At 39.1% G+C, this 25,359-nt stretch overlaps 1 protein-coding gene across 1 annotated transcript; it reads right to left on the bottom strand.

The window, feature by feature from the left end:
• Positions 1–3,763: 3,763 nt before the first annotated feature.
• LOC125229388 (UDP-N-acetylglucosamine--peptide N-acetylglucosaminyltransferase 110 kDa subunit) lies at positions 3,764–24,618 on the bottom strand. The gene is made up of 10 exons (XM_048134208.1): positions 24,439–24,618; positions 24,117–24,327; positions 22,849–23,032; positions 12,449–12,517; positions 10,621–10,817; positions 8,742–10,383; positions 8,050–8,341; positions 7,599–7,779; positions 7,085–7,189; positions 3,764–6,576 (listed from the first exon to the last, which is right to left on the bottom strand). The coding sequence occupies exons 1-10, from the start codon at positions 24,572–24,574 to the stop codon at positions 6,417–6,419; spliced, it is 3,177 nt and encodes a 1,058-aa protein (XP_047990165.1). The 5' UTR covers positions 24,575–24,618; the 3' UTR covers positions 3,764–6,416.
• Between the last annotated feature and the right edge of the window lie 741 nt (positions 24,619–25,359).

Below are 25,359 nucleotides of genomic sequence, written 5' to 3' on the forward strand. Positions count from 1 at the left end.
CCCTTTGTTTGCTCTTAAAGGTCACAAGAAAACGCTAACCCAACTTATTCTAAATACAACGTTGATCTTTCTTTCATGCGGGGGCTTGCCCCCGAGCCCCCTTTTTGTTTGCTCTGAAAGGTCACAAGAAAACCCTAAACCAACTTATTTTAAATACAACGTTGATCTTTCTTTCATGCGGGGGCTTCGCCCCCCGAGCCCCCCTTTGTTTGCTCTTAAAGGACACAAGAAAACGCTAACCCAACTTATTTTAAATACAACGTTGATCTTTCTTTTATGCGGGGGCTTCGCCCCCCAGCCCCCCTTTTTTTTGCTCTTAAAGGTCACAAGAAAACGCTAACCCAACTGATTTTAAATACTACGTTAATCTTTCTTTTATGCGGGGGCTTCGCCCCCGAGCCCCCCCTTGTTTGCTCTTAAAGGTCACAAGAAAACGCTAACCCAACTTATCTTAAATACTACGTTGATCTTTCTTTCATGCGGGGGCTTCGCCCCCGAGCCCCCTTTGTTTGCTCTTAAAGGTCACAAGAAAACGCTAACCCAACTTATTCTAAATACTACGTTGATCTTTTTTTTCGCCCCCGATGCCTTCTTTCATGCTTCCCCCGAGCCCCCTTTGTTTGCTCTTAAGGATCACAAGAAAACCTTAACCCAACTTATTTTAAATACAACGTTGATCTTTCTTTCATGTTTCCCCCTCGAGCCCCCCCCCCCTTTTTTTCTGTTCATATCTTCCGGCACCATCATCAGGCCTTGAAACCTAATCGTAGTCATAGTTCATTACAAGGCTTTTCTAAGAAGCCCAAAAACAGCTATGATACGATGTTCCATCATGTAGTTCCAGTTCATATCTTCCGGCTCCATCATCAGACCTTGAAACCTAATCGTAGTCAAAGTTCATTACAAGACTTTTCTAAGAAGCCCAAAAACAGCTATGATACTATGTTCCATCATGTAGTTCCAGTTCATATCTTCCGGCTCCATCATCAGACCTTGAAACCTAATCGTAGTCAAAGTTCATTACAAGACTTTTCTAAGAAGCCCAAAAACAGCTATGATACGATGTTCCATCATGTAGTTCCAGTTCATATCTTCCGGCTCCATCATCAGACCCTGAAACCTAATTGTAGTCAAAGTTCATTACAAGACTTTCCTAAGAAGCCCAAAAACAGCTATGATACGATGTTCCATCATGTAGTTCCAGTTCATATCTTCCGGCTCCATCATCAGACCTTGAAACCTAATCGTAGTCAAAGTTCATTACAAGACTTTTCTAAGAAACCCAAAAACAGCTATGATACGATGTTCCATCATGTAGTTCCAGTTCATATCTTTCGGCTTCATCATCAGACCTTGAAACCTAATTGTAGTCAAAGTTCATTACAAGACTTTTCTAAGAAACCCAAAAACGGCTATGATACGATGTTCCATCATGTAGTTCCAGTTCATATCTTCCGACTCCATCATCAGATCAGCTCAACAGTACCATATTATTGTATTGTCATCGGAACTACATATAGCTGCCAATTTTCATTACGCTACGACTCCTGGAAGATGGTTAAATTAGCCTCCGCAGATTCCATTACATAGTTAGTTACATACACGACGACCTAATAAAAGCGTGTTAATAAAAATGAAGCCCGGCACGCGTCTTCGTGAATGAAACCGTCGCCTCATATCTCAAGAAGGACGGTTATCAAGTCGTCTGTATGTTTTTTTTTTTTTTTTTTATGTTTGTTCCTCGATATCTCCGTCGTTCCTGGACCGATTTTGAAAATTTTTTTTTTGATTGAATGTATATACATACAGATTGGTCCCATTTTTCTCAGAACCCAGTTCTGATGATGGGATCCTGGAGAAATCGAGGGAACTCCTCAAATCTGAAAGGCATACATATGGTGATTTTTGTGTTAATAAAGGAACAGCATGCATTTAGGTACGGAACAGTGACATTTGGTGCAGTGGAACTGCTGATGATGGCCAGAACGGAACTCTTCAAATCTGAACGGCACGCTTATAGTGACTTGGGTATTTTTATACGAACAGCATGCACTTTCGTACAGAACAGTGACATTTGGTGCAGTGGAATTTCTGATGATGGTCAGAACCGAACTCCTCAAATCTGAACGGCACGCTTATAGTGACTTTGCCATTTTTATAAGAACAGCATGCACTTTCATCCAGAACAGTGACATTTGGTGCAGTGGAATTTCTGATGATGGTCAGAACCGAACTCCTCAAATCTGAACGGCATACTTATAGTGACTTTGGTATTTTTATAAGAACAGTATCCACTTTCGTCCAGAACAGTGACATTTGGTGCAGTGGAACTGCTGATGATGGCCAGAACCAAACTCCTCAAACCTGAACGGCACACTCATAGTGACTTTGGTATTTTTGTAAGAAAAGCATGCATTTAAGTTCAGAACAGTGACATTTATTTAGTTATGTTTGGCATATGTTTTGAAGTCAAAGTTTGTCAAGCTTCGATTTCTTATAATATAATCGGATTCATGAGGAATTGAGGAAACTCCTCAAACCTTAACGTTATACGTATATTCATTTGTGTTTCCATCTAATAATTAAAGCATTAAAAGCAGTTTTAAAAAATACTTTTTTACACATTTCTACATAATCCAACATTCGCAAGTAGCTTTCACCAGAACCCGAAAGGCGACGGTTTTTTTTTTTCTTAAAAATTATAATCCAATTAATTCCATTACTTGAGTTCAATGCATTGTTAAACAGAGTTTAAAAGAACTAAAACACTAAGGGCTACTTGCACCAACAAAAATGGAGGGTTAACCCACCATTTTATATGAAATTTAACAGTTGAGCCACTTAACTCATGGTTAGTGGGCTAACCCTCAGTTAAGTGGTGGTGCAAGTGGACCTAACGGACCCTAATTCAAACGGGGTTAAAATATTCAATCGTTTTACGTAAAGCTCAAGGATCAGGACGGCGTGATTTTTCACATAAACAATCGTCTTTGAACCAATGTTTAACCTTGGGAGCACTTTGAATTTGACCAAATTCCAATTCAGCCCTTCCTGTGGCCTATTTCACAAGCGCCCCTCCTGTGGCCTATTTCAGAATATGTGACAATAAAATTGGCGCCCGACAGCAAAGAGGATCGAGTTACGGAGTTACATATCGTCACTATTTTGAAAAAAATCTCGTATCTCACGCTGCTCCTCAAAGTTAAAACGCAGTGTCTATATGCATTCCATACATACTTACTACAATTTTCTTTTCATTGACAGACGATGATACAAGTTTTTTTTTAAAGTAGTGACGATATGTTAGTTAATACCCGACAGTGACACTACGCCGTCCATTGCTTGTTCAACAAGGAAATATTGGCGCCGAGTAATAATTATTATGTTACTTATCAACCCAGAAATAGGCACATAATAAAATTGTCAGTGTCAAGTGAAATAGCCCACTGGACTTGACGCCCGGGGCGTCGGCCTTGTCTTCGCCCTGTTCGCGCCGAGGCCCCGTAGCCGAGTGGCATTCTACGACGCGAAACAAAAACGAAACGCCGCGAAAGGTAGTCTGGCTCTGTCGCGCCAATACGCAAGAGCAATTAAATAGAGATAGATATCTACGAGCGTTTCGTTTCGTGAGCGTTTTGTGCATTCGGCTACGCACGCCGGACTCACTCTGGGTCAAATAGAACTAGAGAACTCACACTAACTAGGTTTAGTCGTTAACCAAACTAATTTTAGGTACAGGGTAAACTTTATTGAAACCACATTATCATTGTTTCGTTATTTATTTCTATCCTTAAGCTAGCTATTTACAATAAAATCAACTGCAAGTTACAAAGTTATCAACTGGGCTTGTCACAATAACTTGTCAACATCTCTTTTGTACGCAATAAATAGTCAAGGATTAATTCGCCTACTCGAAAGTTCATGCATGTCCCTAGCCGAAAATACTGAAATGTAAAAAAATATACCTCTTTAGTAAACCGAAACACATTGTAATAGATTACAGCGTGTAATTCAAAAAAGCGATGTTAAATGCATATTAACACACTTTCCAAAGTTTAACCCTTTGATTGCCTAGAATGTCAGCTGACGCGCTCTTGCATTCTGACAAGGTTCACGAAAAGCGCCGCGAATGAAAGGGTACTCAAAGGGTTAAATTCTTTTTTAAAAGGACTTCTACAGCTTATATTTTAAGATAGGTACATCTATCAGTAGTTAACAGGTGTTAGAAATAGTTCATGATGACATGGTATCAAAGAAAACATCCTTAGTGATAATATTTACAAAATCTTTAACTAAAGGCACAAACTATGTTTAAATTAAATTCGTTGACGTACAACAAAATAAATATCCTGAGCTATTACAACGGCAGATGTCGCTTATTGAGAAATAACATCACGTCTAATAACAATGTCTATGCATAGCCATTAGATATACTATCACAATACTTTAGAGTCTATCTTAACAACTATAAGAAGAAACCCACTGAGTGACTGTAAAATTGAACTAATGAACTTGTCAGTTGCAGCTTGGATCTTTTCAGTCTTACGTAGCCCTTACGCGGAGGACCTAACCGCCCAGCCACGACATTGGTCTAAGCGCGACAGCGGGGAGCGGCAGCCATACGCTGTGTCTCACATGTATGGCCGCCGCTCACCGCTGTCGCGCTTAGACCAATGTCGTGGCTGAGCCGTAAGTGTAAGGACTGAGTCACACTAAGTGGACGCTTGGAGCGTTCAGTTCGGCGGGATGTATGCAGCGTTGTATAAGCTTAAATTGTTTGCCCCGTCCCGCTGCATGCCGTGTGCACTCAGGCCCTACACTAACGCGAACATCAAAGTTGGCGAATTGCGAGCACCGTCCTACTATTCTCACAAAGTTACAGAGAAAGATGCCAGACATTATTTAAAATCGATGTTCTCGATAGGCCCTCAGATATTAACAATAGAATTGGTAGCTTGTTGAAACATTTGAATAGTTGTCATTGACTTAGACTTGTGTGTCTGATACAACATAACGATATACACTTTCTAATGATAATGAGCTTGTCTCAAGTTTGACTGTATATTTTCAGCTCTTTAAAGATGAAACGATACAAATGTAAACGTTAATCTTACTGGGTTTCGAATTTTTTGTTCAATCTAATTAATATTATTATTTTTGGCAACTTCAAATGTGTCGTAACTTTGCTTATAAAAAGCATTTAGTATTTTTATGGTATCCACGTAGTACATACATTATTAGTCATACACAAAAGATTCGCCTGTCAGGCGTCAATGTTATCAACTGTGAAACTAAACATTGTTTCATTCGAAAACATCCATAAATATTTTCGACATGACTGATTTATTTCATACATTTCATTATATGAGTACCTATGTCGCACTGCAAACACAGTTAAAACAGCAACCAGCTGTATAAAGGCCACATTTCTATTGCTATATACTTTTAGCTTCAAAAAATATATTATTTGCGAAATAAAAGCAGATTTTTACTTTGTCGTTTTTTTTTCAGATTTATAAGTGCAATTCTGCTATACAGTATTGCCTGATTTAGGAAAAATCTAAACTGGCAATCGCTGAGTAACTTGGCGATTACGAATTCTATTTTTATTAGAGCAAAACTTTCCAAAACTTAATTTAATCTAACGGAAAAACCCTTCAACCCAATAAAAATCTGCCCAAATTACACAAACTATTGACTAGAAAAACTAAGTAGACGGGTTTTCACAAGCAGGGGAGGAAATTCTCAGGATATTGTCACACTCATAGTTGCTGCACTCAAAGTTTTCTCACTTTGTCTTTTGCCACTGACACTGATCACAGTACGAAACCAGGACGCATTCAGATCATGTTTAACATCTTCAATGTAACATACCCTAAACGGTACTAGGAAAATTACATTATTATGTCATTGCATGATAACAATCTAAAGCAAGAAATTTATGAGCTCATCATAACGTAAGGTTATCAACATCCTGAGTTACTTTAACAAGGTGAAATATATATGATCTTTACCACTCGTATTAATTAACGCTAATGCATCACAACTTTTGTCCGCGTAATCTTTACACTATTTACTATCGCTTTTGATTTGATGCACTTTAGTCTGTAGTCACGTTTTTTTAACACGTTAAATAAACCAATACTAAAGAAAAACCTTATCATGTAAGGTTTTGAGTAGAAACTCAACTAACTTCATTAGCACTTGTACACATAATCCTAATGCACCAAAGCATCCGCGATGTCCTTAAACACTATCGCTTAGTATTGAGATTAGATGCATTCTAGTCTGTCACTTTTTAAACACATTTAACGACGACGCCATTACCGAGTTAGATATGTCGTAACTCAGCAACGTGATAAGTCCGACACTAATGTACATAATACGCTCCCGACGTAGCCTTGGCGGGTGGATTACTACTTGTCGATGGCGGCTAGGTGGTCGGGCCGCTCGCCGCGCGCGTGGCGCTCCCACATGGCGTGATAGAGCATCTCTAGGCCGGTGGCGTACGCTTTGCAGTCGAAGAGCGGGCTGTCCGTTCGCGCCGCCCATACTTTCGCGCGGATGGCTTTTAAACTGAAATGAAAGGGTCATTTAAGAGCCACTTGCACCAATGAAAGTGGAGGGTTAACCCGGGGGTTAACCCAACATTTTATACGGATTTTGACAGTTGACAACTCACTAACCCTGAGTGGTTGGTGCAGGTGGGCCTTAGAATATATTCATTGGAAGGGCCGCTACGCAGGAAATAATAGTGTTTAGGCGGTTCGTTTGTGGTATTTGATTGGTAGGCTGAATTGAACGTAACCTTATTAGGGTTACAGTCTGCAGTACAAGAAAACTAAAATCGCATACGAGTTTACCATCTCAATGGGCCTAGAGTCGTCAAGACCGCTATTTTTATTTATTTATTTATTTATTTAATCTTTATTGCACAAAGAAAATACAATTGTACACAAGGCGGACTTAATGCTATAAGGCATTCTCTACCAGTCAACCTTCTTCTTTCTTTTTGACACTAGAAATTTGAATATAGATTCAAATTACATGCTAGATAGTCTAAAAGAATGTAAAATGTACTTACTATTCCTTATCGGTTCCTAATCTTACAGCTATGTCTTGATATTCTTGCCTCGTCCTAGCTATTAATTCTGGGCATCCCAGTGTGTTGAGTTGTGAAGCTGCCACTCTGCAAAAAACGATAAAATCCATGTTTAAATAATCCCTAAGTGACATAGGTAGCCCAATGTTTTGTCGGGATAAAAGTAACAGATTATTATACTATAACGTGACACATCACCGTATGATGTTATGAGTTTCAATTTATGTATACACACTCGATTTCGGCCTGTCTTAGGTTCTGGAGGAGTCCACACAACCCACGTTAAATACTCTTACTTGCACATTAAAGTTCAGCCAGATATACCGCGATGGCGTCTCTTCAGTGGAATAACCACCAGAATCCTGGTCCACAGCATGCTAGTGTTGTGTCCACACAAAAATCCAGGTCTTTTACGGCGTGACAAAGGCGTGCCAGTCCACAGGATGTCCAGGCAGGGGAGCGTTCGGGGACAGCTGTAGTTTTAATATGTCCTCACCTCGAAGCTAACGTCTCTCCAGGTAGCGTGACGACGGGCGTGCCGGTCCATAAGATGTCCATACTAGTTGTGTGTCCGTTGCACAGGGGAGTGTCCAGGCAAACGTCAGCCAGCTGTCCTCGTCGCACGTGCTCTTCTTTGGCCGCTACGTTCGAGAAGATTATGCGGCCGGGTGGCAAACCTGTAAAGCAATAAGGTTTAGAAATACTGATTTTGATTATTTTGAATATAGTAGAACGACAATACACGCTTAGTTGTTTAGTGAAGACGAATTAGCATAAAGCAACGAGTTCAACGGACACAGTTATGCTTTAGTATGTACATTTACATCTGCAGTGTGAGTGGTTCAATCTTGTACAGCTGGTTGAAATTGCAGTACTCTACGGCGTCTTCAGCCAAACCGTTTGTTGTGGGGTGGTGATCACAAGATAAAATACCAAGTCTAACTCACCTAACTGTTGAGCTGTGGCTTGCAGATTCGGTTCCCCAACCGCAGGGAACCTCAGCAACCATAGCACGCTGTTGGGCACATGCTTCAATATGTACACCCACATATGCAATGTGAGTGGATCTATTTTGTACAGCTGGTTGAAATTGCAGTACACTACAGCGTCGTCCGGCAGACCGTATTGTTGTCGGGTGGTGATTACTATGGACTGTGGGACCTCCTCGCCGGTTGCCGCTTTGTTGTTGGTTTGAGTGGTGGCCAGGCCGTTTTGGAGTATTACACCGTTTACTGATGTCTGTAAAAGATTTGCACTGTTAATACATAGTCACGAATGTCACGTCAGTATTTTATAAAACAAAGTAGTTTTCATCGTGGCCAAAAAAATTGTGACATATTCCTAAAGGAAAAAAACCTATATTACAATTACAAATGGGACTGAATCGATCGTATAATAAATACTTAACTTACGTACTCATACGCGATTAAATCCCGTTTGCAATTTTAATAACATATTATGTGTAAAAAAAACATTAATTCAGTGAAAAACCTTATCATAAAGATTGATGGCGATATTCTTAAATGCGATTTAACTTCAGCTTCGTTTGCCTCGGTCGTTCCGATTTTGAAGAAAAGAGATAAACATAATTCACTGAATAAGGTGGTAAAACATGATAAGTATTATAACAAGTGTTTACCTGAACTTGTCCGGAAGCAATCATAGTCTCAATAGGCGTTGTCGTCGGTAACTCTGCAACTTTCAGCGATATCTCCACCGGGCGAGCTGCTCTCACCACTTCCTTAATCTCCTTAATATCCGTGTTCTCCACTAATGGCGACAGATCCGTAGCGTTAATGACCGCAACGTTGTCCGCTAGGCTGCCCAGGTTGTTGTGGGATTTAATTTTGTCGCTTAAGATTAGACGCTCTTGAAGGTGAGGGAACATTTGCTTATGATCACCGACGAAGTATGTATTAGGCATGTAAGCGAGCTTCTCACTGTATTGGCTGGCTAGTTCTAGAGGAGATGTGACGGCGTCAGTTACTAGATAGTCCATGTAGCTGGCTCCACTGGTTCCTGGGTAACCCAGCCACATGACTTGAACAGGCGCGGGTCGAAGCGCGAAAATCTCATTCCTAGCTCCCTTGGTGTATCCATTCATGTTCACAAGAATATGGATACCGTCTGCGTAGATTTTGTCAGCGGCCTTTCCGTTACAGGGCATCTGGGACAGATCTATGAAGTGCTCAGCCTCTCTGGCGATCTTAGAGCGGAACGTTGTGCCGTCATCTGTGCTTAGAGCGTAGCAGAAGATCTCAACCTTGTTACGATCATGCAATCCTGGTACAGATTGCATCAAATGCGATGTTGGATGGTTTCCGAAATCACTGCTCACGTAACCGATACGAAGACGGCCTTGGAGATCGCGAGGGAACTTGTATGGTGGTTTGTGTAGCACTTGGACTTTCTCTAAGCAGAGGTTCGCGTGGCGAGCGGCGATAGCCTTTCTAAAGTCATGTGTTAGTGGGTACAGCATGGAATGATGCGGATGGACAGATGGAAGCCTGTTCTTATCCAACTGTTCAGCAACAATGCTGACTAATTTCTTCATTCGTGCTTCATAGTCCGTCCAGTCGCATACGATTTGCAAGCAGTGTGCAAGATTGCAGTACGCATCAGGGAAGTCAGGCTTCAGCTTCAGGGCGGTTCTGTAAGACTGAATAGCTTCAGGAATGTTTCCTGAGTCTTTGTGGATGCTGGCAAGGTTGCTGTGGGCGTCAGCGAAGGCTGGGTTAATTTGGATGGCTCTGGTGTAACACTGGAGCGCTCCCGCGACGTCTTGCATCTCTTTAAGCGTGTTACCCATGTTGCTGTAAGCATCCGCGAAAGTCGGCTGGATGCGGATAGCCTCCTTGTAATGCATGAGGGCTTCATTGAGCTTGCCTTGTTGTTGGAGGACCGAGGCTAAGTTGCTGTGGGCAGCGGCGAATTCTGGGAAGACTTCCAATGCCTTGAGGTATAGTCTTGTAGCTTCTTCAATGTAGCCTTGTTCACGTTTGATGTTGGCTAAATTGTTGAGAGAATCAGCGTGTGAGGGGCAGAGACGGAGCGCGGTGTTGTAGCACTCTTCAGCGTCGGCGACTTGGCCTTTCTCTTTCAAGGCGTTCGCCAAGTTGCAGTAGGCGTCGGGGAAGTTGGGTTGGAGCTCGATGGCTCTCCTGTAGGTGTCGATGGCCAGGTCGATGAGGCCCTGCTCGTAGTAGACGCAGGCCAGGTTGCCGTGCACGACAGCGTTGTTCGGTGATAGGTTTAATGCGCGTAGGTAGGCGGCTACGGCCCTAAAAAGGAAGCAAAATTTGAACATAGACCGGTAAAACTAAACCTTATTTATCTCAACTGTCAAGTTAACAATCGCAAGGTCAAACATAAGTTATTAATAAATCATTGGCAGTTATTTAATTCAAGACTCATTGTGGGACGTCTAAGTAAATCAGTTTCATTAAAATGTATACGATATTTTCTTATTTAGGTAACTACTTTTTTTTCTAAGAAAAATAACGCAGAAATTTTCGTACCTGTCAAAAATCCTTGCTTCCTTGAGAACATTTCCCAAGTTAATGTAGGCGTCCAAAAAGTTGGGATCCAAGGCCACGGCCTTCTCAAAGTGATGAATGGCCAACCAGATCTCGCTCTGGGCGTTAAATACACATCCCAAGTTGCTCCATGCCACTGCAAAGTCTGGCCTAGTTTCGATGGCCTTCAAGTAACAAGCCTACACACACGAAAACACAATATTTTATTAATTGAACGACGTAAAAGGGAGTGATGGTCTGAAATGTCCGTTACGCCAAATGTCGAATTACAAAATCGGGTGATGCCTGGTCGGACCGCCCGTAGACAAAAATAGACGCCGCAAAAAGGTACTTGCCATGTCTATCATACAATTTTTAAATGGTGCAAATACACTTGATGCGTCTATCTTGGTCTACAGGACGCCAGTCGACCCAGCACCAAGCCCGAAAAAAAGTAATTACGCAATATGCACCCTAAATCAACTACGCCGAATGCCACACGATCGGCAGGAAATGCAAACGACCAACCGACGTGATATATGAACGCGACCCAAAAACAAGCGAGAATCGTTCGTGTTTCGATACGCTTCCACTTCCTAGCCGATGGGATGATGACGACATGACAGAGACGGGCCTGACGGAATGTTTAGTCTTCCCTACCGGTACACTTTACCTGGAGCGAAAACGTTTGCAGTTGCGCGGCGACCAGACGTTACCAACCGTTATCCAGCTAGATACAGCACCCAGCTCACCTACTGTCTTACCAGACAACACCTTGTGAAAATATAATAATAGAAATTAGTTGATTTTGAGTCAAACTATTTCACCGGATTGTCGTCTTAGCACACATATTATTAAATCAAATGTTTATGAAGGATCACAGCGAGCTCCGCTGTCTCGGCAGGCGTGAGGTGGATGACAAATAAAGAAAACTCGCTACGTCAACCACTAATGAACTACTGCCTCCCTTGATCCTTAATGCAATGTATAGTTACTACAAGTACGATTAGGGCGCGTCCACATTAGGCTCAAAGCAAGGCTAAAGCAAACTGTTATAGTAACTTTTAGAATAGAATGTTTTCACTACGGTGTTTACCTCAAAGCTTAATGTGAACGTGGCCCTATAAATTCTATTGATATTGAAGAAAACAGGATGTTAGTATTAATGATCGTATATTCGAGCATGAACATTAGCGCGCTCTCCGCTCATACGTTAACATCCCACACAAATTGCGTTACACAAAATCAGAGCTCCAAAATGCACACCACAAATTGCAATTAACGAAATGCGGAAAGTAAATCTTATTTGTGTGGAATATTACGGTTGTAATTTACGCTTTGATGCTGTCGCAAAATATCATTTACCTTTGCGGTGGAATAATATTTTGTGACCTTCAGTTGTGTGTAACGAAGTTGAAAACAGAATGGACTCGACGCAATTTGGGCAGAGATGCAAGATAATTAATAAAGTAGATTAAAACGTAATTATAAATTTAATTACATGCCCGCAAGCGTATTAAATACTTAACTGTGATAAGCCGATTTCGGGATATATGTTTAAAGATTAATTATTGTTATCTGGCATCTCTAGAAACATGTGTTTTCCACTTCGATGACACTAACGGCTTAAACAAAATCGCATTTAAATTAAAACAAAAAGTCGCATTATTTAAACCGTCATAAAATACAAAGTTACGCTGTGCTGAAATTACGCAATAGCAAAAGACGCAGGGCAAAGAGAGAGCACGCTAATTTAATATACCTCAAAGGAAATACAAAATGAATCCTGTTTACTTGAGCAAACCAGTGTCTGGAGCGTTATTGCGCTTACCTTTGCCTCGTCCAGGCGGCCCAGCGCCTTGAGCAAATTTCCCAGGTCGCTCCTGACGCAGTATAGGTCCTGCAAAGACACAATAAATCTTAGTTTGCAATCGAGGAGATTTACCGAGATTGTCGCGCTACGTTCTTATATTGGATTTGCGCTGGGCTTGCGAAGTCGCGGGTGCCTCACGGGACTTTATTCTTTTGTTAACGCTGGATGATAGAAGTCGTAAAACGTATTAGGTTCGCACCAAATTGGTACTAGAACATAATGTGATTATTTTTCTATACTTTCTTTTGACACTTATTTTTGCCGCTGTTCGTAGTCTTTAGTAACAAAATATTACACCAACATCAACATTTCCGTCATAAATTCAACTCATTCGAGAAGGCAATTAATGCGAATTCGGCCAAATGAGACTTAAGTGAATACCTGCAGTTTACCTGTTAAGAAAAAAAAGGGTAACCCAAAACGATTAGGAGTTAGGACCAACCAATTATCAAGCTAGACCACCCCTTTTTTGGTCGCGGGGTACATTGGTACCTCATCAACAGAATTTTTGAGAGAAAGCTATTGTCATTGTAAATTATCATTTTGAAATACGGCGGCCTTTAAGAGAAGTCAAATTTATTTTAAAGCTGCAAACTTCAGTGTTTGACCGTCTAAGGTTTCTTTATTAGACATTGAAAAAACTCCGAAGTCTTACCACGACCTATGAAAACCAGATGTACCTACCTATATAACGGTCTACCTTATTTTAGATAGCGAAATTTCAATATTATAATTTTTGCGGTAGGACACGCGCACGTATATTATTACATTATCTGTGGCCAAATACAATGAAATACTGCACACTATGCCTTTCAGCGTACAGTATAAGTACAAAGGGAATCTTACTCTGCAACGACTGCAACCTAGTGAGAAAGAGATGGTTTCATGCGATGGAACAGGGAGAACAAAATTCGAGACCGCTATCAGACCTCAGCTTTGTTAGAAAGCAGGACGGGTATTCTGTACTATTATTATTTACTGTGTCCGAAGCCAATAAAAGACTGCACCCCATAGAGTGGCCGCAGCGTTTGCGGTAATTAACTACAAGCGGTATAATGCATGGCGCATACTCGTATTATATTACTCGATACGCAACCCATTAACATAATATTATTGCACGGAATACGATACTGCAACGCCGGTTATACCTAGTTGCATATTACCTATACCAATTTGCTACTTAAGTTTAAACTGTTGTGAGCTCGAAGGTTACATGTAAAATTAGGTAAAAATAATTAGTTATAAGTATAAATTTTATCTATTCTGTCAATCAGACCGATTACAAAGCGCCACCTAATAAAAGACAGGGCAACGATACACAAAAACTCGAAATATGAAGTAACTTAATAGAGTACATAATTTTATTACAAACTCTTGAAGTCTCTAAAACCGCAGTATTATTTTAATGCCTCTCATTATAGTCCTTATGTAGCAGTCACATAAACTACAATCCTATGATTAACATTTCCATTTGATTAAGAATAAAATTACAGGCTGGCCCAAAATTACGTTGAAAAAGAATAGGGAGATGTTGAAATAAACCAAACTATCGATGTTACCGAAAATATTTTTGGGCCTATATATATTGTACATTTCTACATTCACCATGGATATTTCAACAGCATTCATGTCCATTTCGCAAAGTAGACAAATTGTGTAAAGACATTTTATTTAGATTCATAAGCTCGTTACGTTTCAGCCTACTTACGTAAATTCACCTAACTTAAAACTATAAATTATAGTTCGTAACCAATCACAAAAACCTAACCCGTTTATTGATTACAAAAATTAGGATATTTACAAGCTATAGCAATAAGTTAGACGAAAGTCATACTAGAGGTGCAGCGGCATATCGTTAATTTTTTGTTCTAATATTTGCAAAGCCTAAGGAGGATATTTTAAAGAAGATTGGATTTATTTGAACAAAAATTATTAAGGTTTCACATTTTAATTTGTAGGACAATCATTCGTGTAAGGACAGAAAAATAATTATACAAACGTTTGTCAACATATTTTTGGGCCACCCTGTAAATTATTTCCTTGCGAGTTTACGAATCGTTAGTTTTGATAACATTTCGATAACATTTCGGCGGTAAACATGTGGTTGGGACTACTTGGGACCACACGAAATGTTATCGGATCAGCCAAACACTTGTGCACAGTTTGTTTAGATTGTCTAAAGTAATCGATGGAATAGGGTTTGCAATCCGGATATTCGAATATCCGAATTATTCGAATATCCGCCAATATTTTTATCCGAAAATATTCGAATAATCCAAGTGAAATTATCCGGATAAACGGATAATTTCTATAAACATTATTTTTTATTTATAAGTAATATATTTAATAAATAGACGTCACTGAAACCAATTTCGATCAATTCTTAATACGGATAATGTTATTGCTAACAAGTTAACACCTATTTATCTTCAAAATCAAACTAATATTATTTCATTCTAGCTTTTCTAGGCAAATATTTATTTTATTTACAAAACAAAGAAAGCATTCGTGGAAAGAAGATGAAGTAAGCAGAATGCTTCACCCCACGCACTCAGTTCTTATCGAATATTCGATTAATTGGATGATTTAAAAAAACAGAAAAACTTTCGATTATCATTTTTTTTATATGAAAACGTTACCCCAATCTACTTTCATTACTGATAATAGCTAACGTGAAGTTATCTGTAAAACCGTACTTAATAAGGGAGATTTATACCTAGATTTCCTGGTCCCTTGTTGTTTTGAAATTGAAATTTAGCGCCTTACACCGAATTTAGCTGTTACCAGTTCCATAGCAATTTAGTACGCCAGAATTCCCTCCACTTCACTAAGAAATATAAGGTATTTTCCTTTTAAGTCCTTAGTTACATGCATACACAAAAGTCGGTCTAATTACTACTTATACTTCGAAATCCTAGTCGATCTACTGATCAGCTTGGAAACTAAAACCCATCAAATCGCTGCCGAGCAATTTGAAGCATTTTGGATTTGAATTTTTAAATAAGTTCACCTTTGTGCCTCCTCCTTCTTCATTCTTTTAAATTTGATGTCTTGTATATTTTATGTTCGTAGCACAATAAAAATTTACTTACTTGCATATTTATCACCTATCCCCTTCCATTGGTACTTTGGTACCAGCCACTGTGCAACTAAAGTCTAAAATGATCCACACCTGGATAGGAAGTGTCTTCGACTAACTGGTCTTCTCTTTTTATTATTATTCTGTTTTGCACGAGTACCTATATCTTTGCTCATTCCTGTTCTAATACCCTAACCAGGACGCTTTTGTTTAGAGCCTACGAAGAGAGTTTTCAACTTTTTATATTAAGTATCCGATCCGGTCCAAGATGGCATCTGGTACGGGCGTAGGCATTTATGCAAATGACTACAGTGGTAGTATCAGCAAGGGCAATTATGCCACTGTCTTCCAAGCCGAGACATATGCAATAATTGCCTGTGTACATGAGAATATAGTTAGACAAACCCAAGGGAAGAATATCTATATACTCAGCGACCGTCAGGCGGCACTCAAAGCCTTCACATCGCCCAGAGTTGACTCTAGACTGGTATTAAACGGCATTTAAGCTCTTAACAAGCTTGGAAGGCAAAACAGGGTGCAACTGGTATGGATACCAGGGCACGAAGGCTTCACTGGCAATGAAAATGCTGATGAACTTGCCAAGGCCGGATCTGAAGACAACTTCATAGGTCCGGAACCTTTTGTGGGTCTTTCACAAGGAACCATTAAAACGGCTATCTATCTAATCACCAAAAAGAGTGGGATGCCCTGGTAGGCCTGAAGCATTCAAAGCTCTTTATGCGGAGGGTGGAGCAAAAAGCTAGGAAAGCTAGACAACAGACAACTCCAAATTATAACGGAGGTGTTCACAGGCCATTACGGCATCAAAAGAATTTTGGCCAAAATGGGGCACGCTGACAACACTGATTGTCGTATGTGTGGCGAAGAGGAAGAGACCGTCAGACATCTAATGTGTGAATGTCACGCCCTCGCCAGACAAAGAATGAAGAACTTTGGAGCAGGCTACCTAGTACCAAAGGACTTCAGAGAGCTACCCATGAGCCTCATCATCCGATACGTGGAGATGGTCGAGAAGCTCCTGAATAGCTGCCTTCAGATCTTAGGATCGTAGGGGGTAATTGCACAAAAGATCCCGATGGGTCGAAATGTATCCGGAAGGGCCCTCGCAGATTTAAGATAAGATAAGTATCCGATCCGATAAGGACTGACTCCTATACATTCTCGAAATCATTCAAGGCGTCATCTTTGATTTTTGCCTTTGACATCCTTCCTACATCCGATATCGGATCGGATAATATGACAACGCTGTATAGCCCTATAACCATCATCATATCCAATGATGTTGTTTCACGTTCCACTCTACACAAGCCATCCTCTCTACCATCCATTTCCAAGGTAAAGGTGTTGTCAGAAAAACTTCTCCTTATACCTAACACCTAACTAATCACTACTACTGTCTTATATCAACAGCTCACTATCTGATTGCAAGATTCTAGTCATAGAACTAAAGATAGAGAGTTAGGTGTGTTTTAATTTCTACAGTTTGCTGATTTACGCAAAAAATAAATAAAATATGTAGGTAAATTTCGCATTATGGCACTCATCTATCTCAGCCGTTATCAATTCCACGCTTATACGCACCTGGAACATTAATTTTGTTCCATTTCATAAATTATCCGAAATTATCCGATTATTCGAATATTCGAATAATAAAAATTGTATTATCCGAATTATTCGAATATTAAAAACCCGTCGGATAATGCAAACTCTAGTCATGAACAACAAACTATTATATTATCCCATATATGTCAAAATTGTAAAGTGATTACAAAATGTCTAAAATTCATCGAGATATACCTATACCTAATTACCTAAAATTATAATATAACATGTCTAAAAAAACAAAAGTTTGACTATGTAAACACTTATACTTCCTCCTTTGTCAGTTGCTGATAAATGGTACCGAGTTATCGACAGATGTAATTGTATGTAAATTAGCGCGTTCCTTAATGTCAATAGTATGACGTAAGATAAGATATAGAATAATTTAGCGAGTTTTGTAGATGTGCTGATAGTGTGAGGATATTAGTTATGGATTGTGGTGCTTATTCAAGCAAATATGAACGGAATGATTTCAATGTCTGAATGAAACACCAAACAATAAACATGACTAAGCTGGATTTACAAACTCATATTACTAAACGGACTCTTCTAACATTTCTTACAATTTTATTGATCGTACAGTCAACCAATTGGAACCCTAGGCCACTGTAGAACTATGTCACAGTGACGTTATAAATCAGATTGTAAGAAATCTCTTACTGCTTGTCATTTTGACATGGTTGTAGAGTGGCCTAGGGTTCCAATTGGTTGACTGTACATAAGTATCAGGGCAACATGTATCGACTCAACTGCAGAGTCGAGTAAGTCGAGTTCATAAATATGTGTATATTATTTCACATTATTGCTATGAGTTAAGGTGAAGAAATTTACAGATATTTACTGTACCAACTAAAATGTCTATGGCCTAGGCAAGTTGCCAATCGTTTGCGCCGTAGCGCTAGCGACAACCCCAAGCTCCGAAGTAAGTTCAACTGAGATAAAAGCATAGTAAGAGAAACTCTCAGAATTTTTTATCTATTTTGAATTAAAATATCCTTATACATCCTAATCATGAATAAAGTTATTAATCAGAATGGTACATTAACTACACAAGTTCGAAACGAGTGGCGATAAATTAAAACACGACCGAAGGGAGTGTTTTAAATCGACACGAGTTCCGAAAGGCGGATATACTGTTCATTAATAAAGCCTGCTGATGCAGTTGTGATCATTTCACGTGCACTTCAGTTCGCGTCCTGCAGAGAACACTGCATAGTTGCATGCTGCAATGATACGATCGCGTGAGCTCACCCAGTGGAAAGGTGTCATGTTCCGGGTAGCTTCCCGACACCAGTTTCAACCTCATTGTGGAGAGATAAGGTTTATTAATGGTTGAATAGAGGAACAATGGAGGAAGCCATTTTGTTTTTATTTTTTATTCGTGGCTCAAGGCTTTTCGACACCCCAACTGAGAGCCGTTACTTGAAGGCATTGTATCTAAAATGCAGTGAATGTATTTAAAATTCGCAGTATCATTCCACAGAACAAAGAATATATATGGAATGCTACGATTTCGGTAGGTAGGTAGTTATTGAGAATTTGGCAGGTAAACGTTCTTCCCAACTTATTTATTTATTTATTTAGTATTAGGGAAACAAACAGCGGAAATTACACATAAAAGTAGCACAGTAAAGATATTACATTAGCCAATACAGTTTCCACTTATAGATAATAACATTTCAGTTGCTCAGAAAAGACACAAGAAATTAAATCATGCATAATATGATAATGTTTACAAGTTACAAGAAACCCTATCCATTATATATTTTACCCTATCCATTATATATTTTATCTATTTACCATGGAAGTAGGTGAGAGCGGTCAGGTGTATGTTGCTGAGTTTAGTTCGAATACAATACATAACCAAACACAGCTTCATATTGCATTATTGATTAGCTTCTACCAAAATAATTGGTCTACTATAGAACCTTCAAATTAAATTCTCATCAAAGCGCTAACTAACATACAACCCACATACATATTTAAAACACCTACTACATCACATCCAAAACGAACTGTTTGTATGGTCTCTCATTTACAACTTTTCGGCACTTGATATAGTGAGTCATCGGTATATTATATGGAAAAATACAACCACAGCAGTCACAGCACTCTATATAGGCAGTTTCCTCTACAGCTAATTCTACTGTGTATCTTCCTAATGGAATTTTATCGTGATACGAGTAATAACAGCATGTGATTGGATCTCAGACTATTCTGGTTATTCAGAGGTGACCCGAGTGTTACCAGAGCTAACACTTGGGAGTTAAAGATAAACAAAACAATTTTGGGGTTAATCGGGTGTATTATCGGGTGTTTAAGCAGATGGATGAAACTTTGTGCAGGGTATTACCTCTGAAAAGGCATCATTTGATTATAGTTTCAACTCAAAAACGCTCTACGAGTCTGCAGTTCAAAAAAATACGTATTAATTATGCCTTTCAAACTTCATACTAGACTCTGTTCGGAAATAGAAAAGTTGTGAATTGTGAAATGTATGGGGTCCAATACATTCCACGACTCTTCAGTTAATAACCTAACCACAAAATTAAAATTTTGAAAAAACCCCCGACCTTGACATAGTGGACCGATTTTCATGAAACATGGCTAAGAACACTATCGACTAACTCAGCTTTCAGACAAAAAAAACTAAATCAAAATCGGTTCATCCGTTCGGGAGCTAGGATGCCACAGACAGACACACACACAGACAGACAAACAGACAGACAGACAGACGGACAGACAGACAGACACGTCAAACTTATAACACCCCTTAGTTTTTGCGTCGGGGGTTAAAAATATGCCCATCTTCGTATACACAATATGTAATATTGAGGGTGAAACCCGATAAGTTAAGCAAACTGGTTTTTGAAATTAGAACTATGTGCAAATTCCACAAACTTCTTATTTCAAAGAAAAAAAATTCTCGATTTATCCGGTTTCGTCATAGATTTTAGCAGTTTGATCGTCATATTATAAACGTCGCGTCGGCCACACTGAGCGAATGACTGGGACTATTAATGGGTGGGTCATATAGGTTGTCAAGGTTGAAGTAACGCTCCTTATCGGCGTAAACAACGTTGTAGTACCTACTCGATTACAACTGATCGCTGGAGTTCATAGTGCTACGACGGCATGTTTCTGGCGACCTAGGGCGGATATCGAAAATCGACTCTTTGATTATGATGAATCTTTTTTTTAATTGCCAATAGGTCTTCTAATCGTTTATAGGTTCCATATTAATATGAACTTTCTTTGGTGAAAGCAAGATAGACAGATTTCGTTGATCGATATCGGGATATCGTATTTAATTAAAAGCTGACAATGACATACAATCATACTAACATTATTGTATTATTGTTTGAAAATTGGCGTTTAGTTCACAAATCTTTACCTTTACTGCTTTTAGATTCCACCATGCAGTGCACATGACATGACTTAACAGATCGAATCTAAACAAAGATTTTTAACCCCCAACGCAAAAACGACGGGGTGTTATAAGTTTGACGCGTGTCTGTCTGTTTGTTTGTCTGTCTGTCTGTCTGTCTGTCTGTGTGTGTTTGTCTGTCTGTGGCATCGTGGCTCCCGAACGGATGACACGATTTAGTATTTTTTGTCTGAAAGCTGAGTTAGTCGGGAGTGTTCTTAGCCGTGTTTCATAATCGGTCTACTATGTCGCGGTCGGTGGTTTTTTCAAAAAAAATTATTTTGTTATTTTTGTTATTAAGTCCCGATCTCTCTAAGTAACGGTTCGTCGATTTTTAACGTTCACCATCCCAACATTCACAAAGCTTATTAATTTTTTTCCGACGAACCAGTTAAATCCTCAACTAGAATTACGAACTATTGTAACGAAAGTACAGGTCAAACTACACTACCATCAGAGGTCAATTACCGACTACCGAGCTCGGTTATAGTGTAAATATCAACCTTAGTGCAATACAATAAGGTTTTACAATATTCTGGCCGTTAAACTGACATTTCCTCAACTTTATTTCAAACCAATAAGGTCTACCGATAAACAAAAAAGCAACGTTTTTTAGGGTTCCGTAGCCAAAATGGCAAAAACGGAACCCTTATAGTTTCGTCATGTCCGTCTGTCCGTCTGTCCGTCTGTCCGTCTGTCCGTCTGTCACAGCCGATTTACTCGGAAACTATAAGTACTACAGTGATGAAATTTGATGGGAATATGTGTTGTATGAACCGCTACAAAATTATGACACTAAATAGTAAAAAAAAGAATTGGGGGTGGGGCCCCCCATACATGTAACTGAGGGATGAAAATTTTTTTTTCGATGTACATACCCGTGTGGGGTATCAATGGAAAGGTCTTTTAAAATGATATAAAGTTTTCTAAAAAACATTTTTCTTAAAGTGAACGGTTTTTGAGATATCAGCTCTCAAAGTCGTAAAAAGTATGTCCCCCCCCCTCTATTTTTATAACTACGGGGTATAAAATTCTAAAAAAAATAGAGGTGATGCATGCTAATTAACTCTTTCAACGATTTTTGGTTTGATCAAAGTATCTCTTATAGTTTTTGAGATAGGTTGATTTAACTGTAATTTTTGACATAATAAGTTTATTATATTTGCTGCTACGGAACCCTTTGTGCGCGAGCCCGACTCGCACTTGGCCGGTTTTTTTTTTAGTAGGAGCAAGCAAACCAAGCTGACGTCTGGGGTCTTATCTCTTGTCTCCCTCACTCTACCTAAAACCACGCGAGCGTGAATGAAAAGTAGTAACTATAGTAGAAGCAAGCTTATGTCAAGTAAAGTTTGTGGATAACGTAGGGAAGGGGAGACTCCCCTTGCATTTAATTCCGTTCGTTATAGGAATGGCTTTTAAATGAGTTTGGCCGTTTTTGTCTGCAGAGAGTATATTATTATTATTTTTCTACTATAACTAATGTTTGAAAAACTCGCATGACACTCATTTTTAAACCACCGATGTCAATAGCTCGGACAGGTTATAGCAAATCAAATATGGTATGTACATAATAGCAAAAGGCACAAACTGAGAATTTTGTGTGTGGCTATTTTAAAACATCTTGTTCTATTTTCGAGTTAGGTACAGCTATTTTTAATGGCCAAACGGCTATAACCCATCCGAGCCATGTTAATGTTCAGAAATTTGCAACAAAACTTGTCTCAATTGCAAACAAAAGGGAACTGCTTTTGAAAACACATGACATACAGGTTGATGTAGCTAAGTAGCTATCCAGCCATGTGCTTTCAGTATCTTACTATCTAGCAGTGGCAGAGCGTCGATACAACTCGATTCCCAACAGGTTCCCTAAAATTCTCTAGTAGTTATCTGTAGAAGTCCATACAAAACAGATTCCAAAAACCCATACGGCTTTACCAACGAAAATTTTCACCGCCACTGCTATCTAGAGAGCTACGAATTTGCTCACCTCTTAAGTTGCTTGCAGCAGCTTTGGCTAAGTAGCAAAGTATTATAATGTTTGATAAATTTCACGATTATTTTTAGTAGTGCTGTGACATATTATGAAGACTGGCATCAGTCTGACAGTATGTCTGTAGTTCTCCAATGTGTTCAGGGTACACTCTTTGACCACACGGTCAACTCCAAGAAACCACGATCTTTGAACACATTGCCAAAGTTATCTGGGGATAAAAATAGTCTAGTACTTACAGGATTATATTGAAGTGCTGTGACGTAGGCCTGCACGGCCTGCTCCATATCCCCGGCTGCGACCAGCGCCGCAGCCAGGTTGATGTAGCCATCTATGAAGTCTGGCTTCAATCTGACGGCGTGTCTGTAGTTCTCCAGAGCCTCTTGCAGTTGACCACGCTCTTTGAACACATTTCCCAGGTTGCTAGGGAACAAAACAAAAAGGTTATCTAATATTGTAGATATTTGTATGAAAATAGAGCCTTAGGTTAAAATCAAAATATGTCTTACAAAATAAGTTAAAGTTGATTATCACTCTATTTGGAAATATGGGTCCAAAGAGCTGACCTCTACCATTTCATTAAAAACATACCTAACTGTTATCAATATCTGAACTTAAAAATAACACATAATAATCAACTTGCAGCTCTAATATTAGTAAATTGCTAATACTAAACATTGCCAGGAAAAATGCCCCAATTTTTAATGGCATGTGAGTGCCAAAACCGGCCTAATTATATCAGATTTATTGAGGCTAGGCAAGCTATGGAACATATTCAATCAAATTAGCCTTGGCGTGAGCGGCATTGCAGTCACAGCTGTCATAATTATGAGGGTCTTTTCTAAAGGTTAATTCCAGTTTGGAAAGCATACAATAATAAGAGTTCACCACTCTGGCTCATTTTGTATTGAAAATATGGCACTTGGTGATAAATGTTTTAACTAAGTTATAGCAACAGCAATCTAAGCTGTGTCTGAAATATGTATTTTTTATACACTAAGTTATTATCCTGTATCACTTGTAACAACCAAAAATATTAGACTATCGCCATAATATTGAACTTTGTGTATTGGTAGAATGCCGTCTACACCAGATTTTGTTGCATTCATTTTATTATGCATGAGTGTGTTCAATAGCAAACCCACAGTTATTCAATATCCCAGTAAAATTATGCCAAGAACACACATTGCTTTATTTTGTGTAAGTACAAGTGGTTTCTTTCATGCAAAATAAGCACAAACCGTGATGTGATAAGAGATGAATAACAATTTTTTTAGATGCTGCACACAAAGAAAACTCACAGTCACAGTTGTTTTTTAAACTTCATACTTGTTTTATAAATACACTTGCTTGAGTCCAGTCATAGTTTAGCAAACAAGTTAGTTCAGTAGTCAAACTATAAAGTAACATGGAGCTACACTTTAAAAATGCAAATTTTTGATGTTTCAGTACCTATAAAAATAATAACAAAGCCCAAAATACAAAGTTAAAATCCCATCCATCTTACCTATACGCTTCCGCCAATAAAGGATTTTGCTTTATCGCCAGCGTCGAAAAGTGCGCAGACTTGTCCAGCCGCCGGCACTGGAAGTGTATGGACGAGAGCAGCAGGAGGACTCCCGTGTTGGAGCTGTCCTGTCGCCAGAGCTGCATGCAGTGCAGCTCGGCGCTCTCGTAGTCACCCGCCTGGTACTCCCGGTGCGCGAGCTCTAGGAGCCCTAAAACAATTTTAAAATTTCAGACGCATTGTTCAAGAAAATCACCACAAGGCTATTTAAAGATTACAGTAATCCGAGATGTTCCAAGATAATTTATTTATCTACACTTACCGACTGTCGATATTTGCTGGATGTCAGACATCTTCAATATTACGGCATTTGCGGGGACACCGACTATTTGCTGAGGCTGTGTGGTGACAGATTGAGGCACAGCGACGTTGGCTTGAGGTTGCATTTTAGTTATCATAGTTCGTGTGATGTAATTAGTTTGCCATTAAATATTACATCATATTTACAACACGTAATTCATTTAAACGAGAAGTTAAAAACGAATAACACAATTTTTCCATGGGAATATTCCACCACAACACCACAAATCCGTAAGCCAATCAATGGGCACGCGGAGCGGAGGACTACAACCGGAAAGCCTTTCTTGCTCAGTTGTCAAAGTGATGCATTGCAGGTTGTCTATGGTTCCTGTCATATTGTATTTTTGTTTCTAAGAAAAGCGTTTAATAAGAGATTATATAAATTGTTTTGGTATATAAAAAAAAACTTTTATTTATTAGAAGGAAATTTGATGGAAATTAATAATGTATCATGAAAAAGTAATATGCTTACCATAGACATTAATTCGTTGTTATAAACCTCCTTTTACTACACATTTCCGGTTTGTGTAATTAAATTTAAGCGCGGGAGTTTCTTATTAATGATTTGTGTTACAAAGGAATTATCTTGTGTTAGTTTTTAGCATAGTTATTTTAAAATGTTTTAATGTCAAAGTTAAATATATCGCTGGCTACAAAACTTTTACAAAACCGTTAAATCTGAAAAAGAAACATTTTTTATATTTCTTTATTAATATTTTAAGGCATTTCTGTTTTTTCTTGACTGTTCATTGCCAGAAGTTCAACCACCATGTGGGCAAAGAGGTTTTAACACGGCTGTACTGTAAAGGACGAGTTGTGTTATGGCCGCTGCACACGTGGAGCCAACGGTTGGGCCAACCCTTGGAGCACCCTCTTGGACAAG

This window comes from Leguminivora glycinivorella, chromosome 9, assembly GCF_023078275.1.
Source record: "Leguminivora glycinivorella isolate SPB_JAAS2020 chromosome 9, LegGlyc_1.1, whole genome shotgun sequence".
NCBI classification, from domain to species: domain Eukaryota; kingdom Metazoa; phylum Arthropoda; class Insecta; order Lepidoptera; family Tortricidae; genus Leguminivora; species Leguminivora glycinivorella.

Bases quoted from the DNA above. Each gene is read 5' to 3' on its own strand.
- LOC125229388 (XM_048134208.1), bottom strand. From the start codon at position 24,574: ATGATAACTAAAATGCAACCTCAAGCCAACGTCGCTGTGCCTCAATCT. The intron at 23,033-24,116 runs GTAAGATGGATG...TTTGTTCCCTAG, and splicing joins TTATTGGCGGAAGCGTATAG to CAACCTGGGAAATGTGTTCA. The intron at 7,780-8,049 runs GTGAGTTAGACT...ATTGCTTTACAG, and splicing joins AGCCACAGCTCAACAGTTAG to GTTTGCCACCCGGCCGCATA.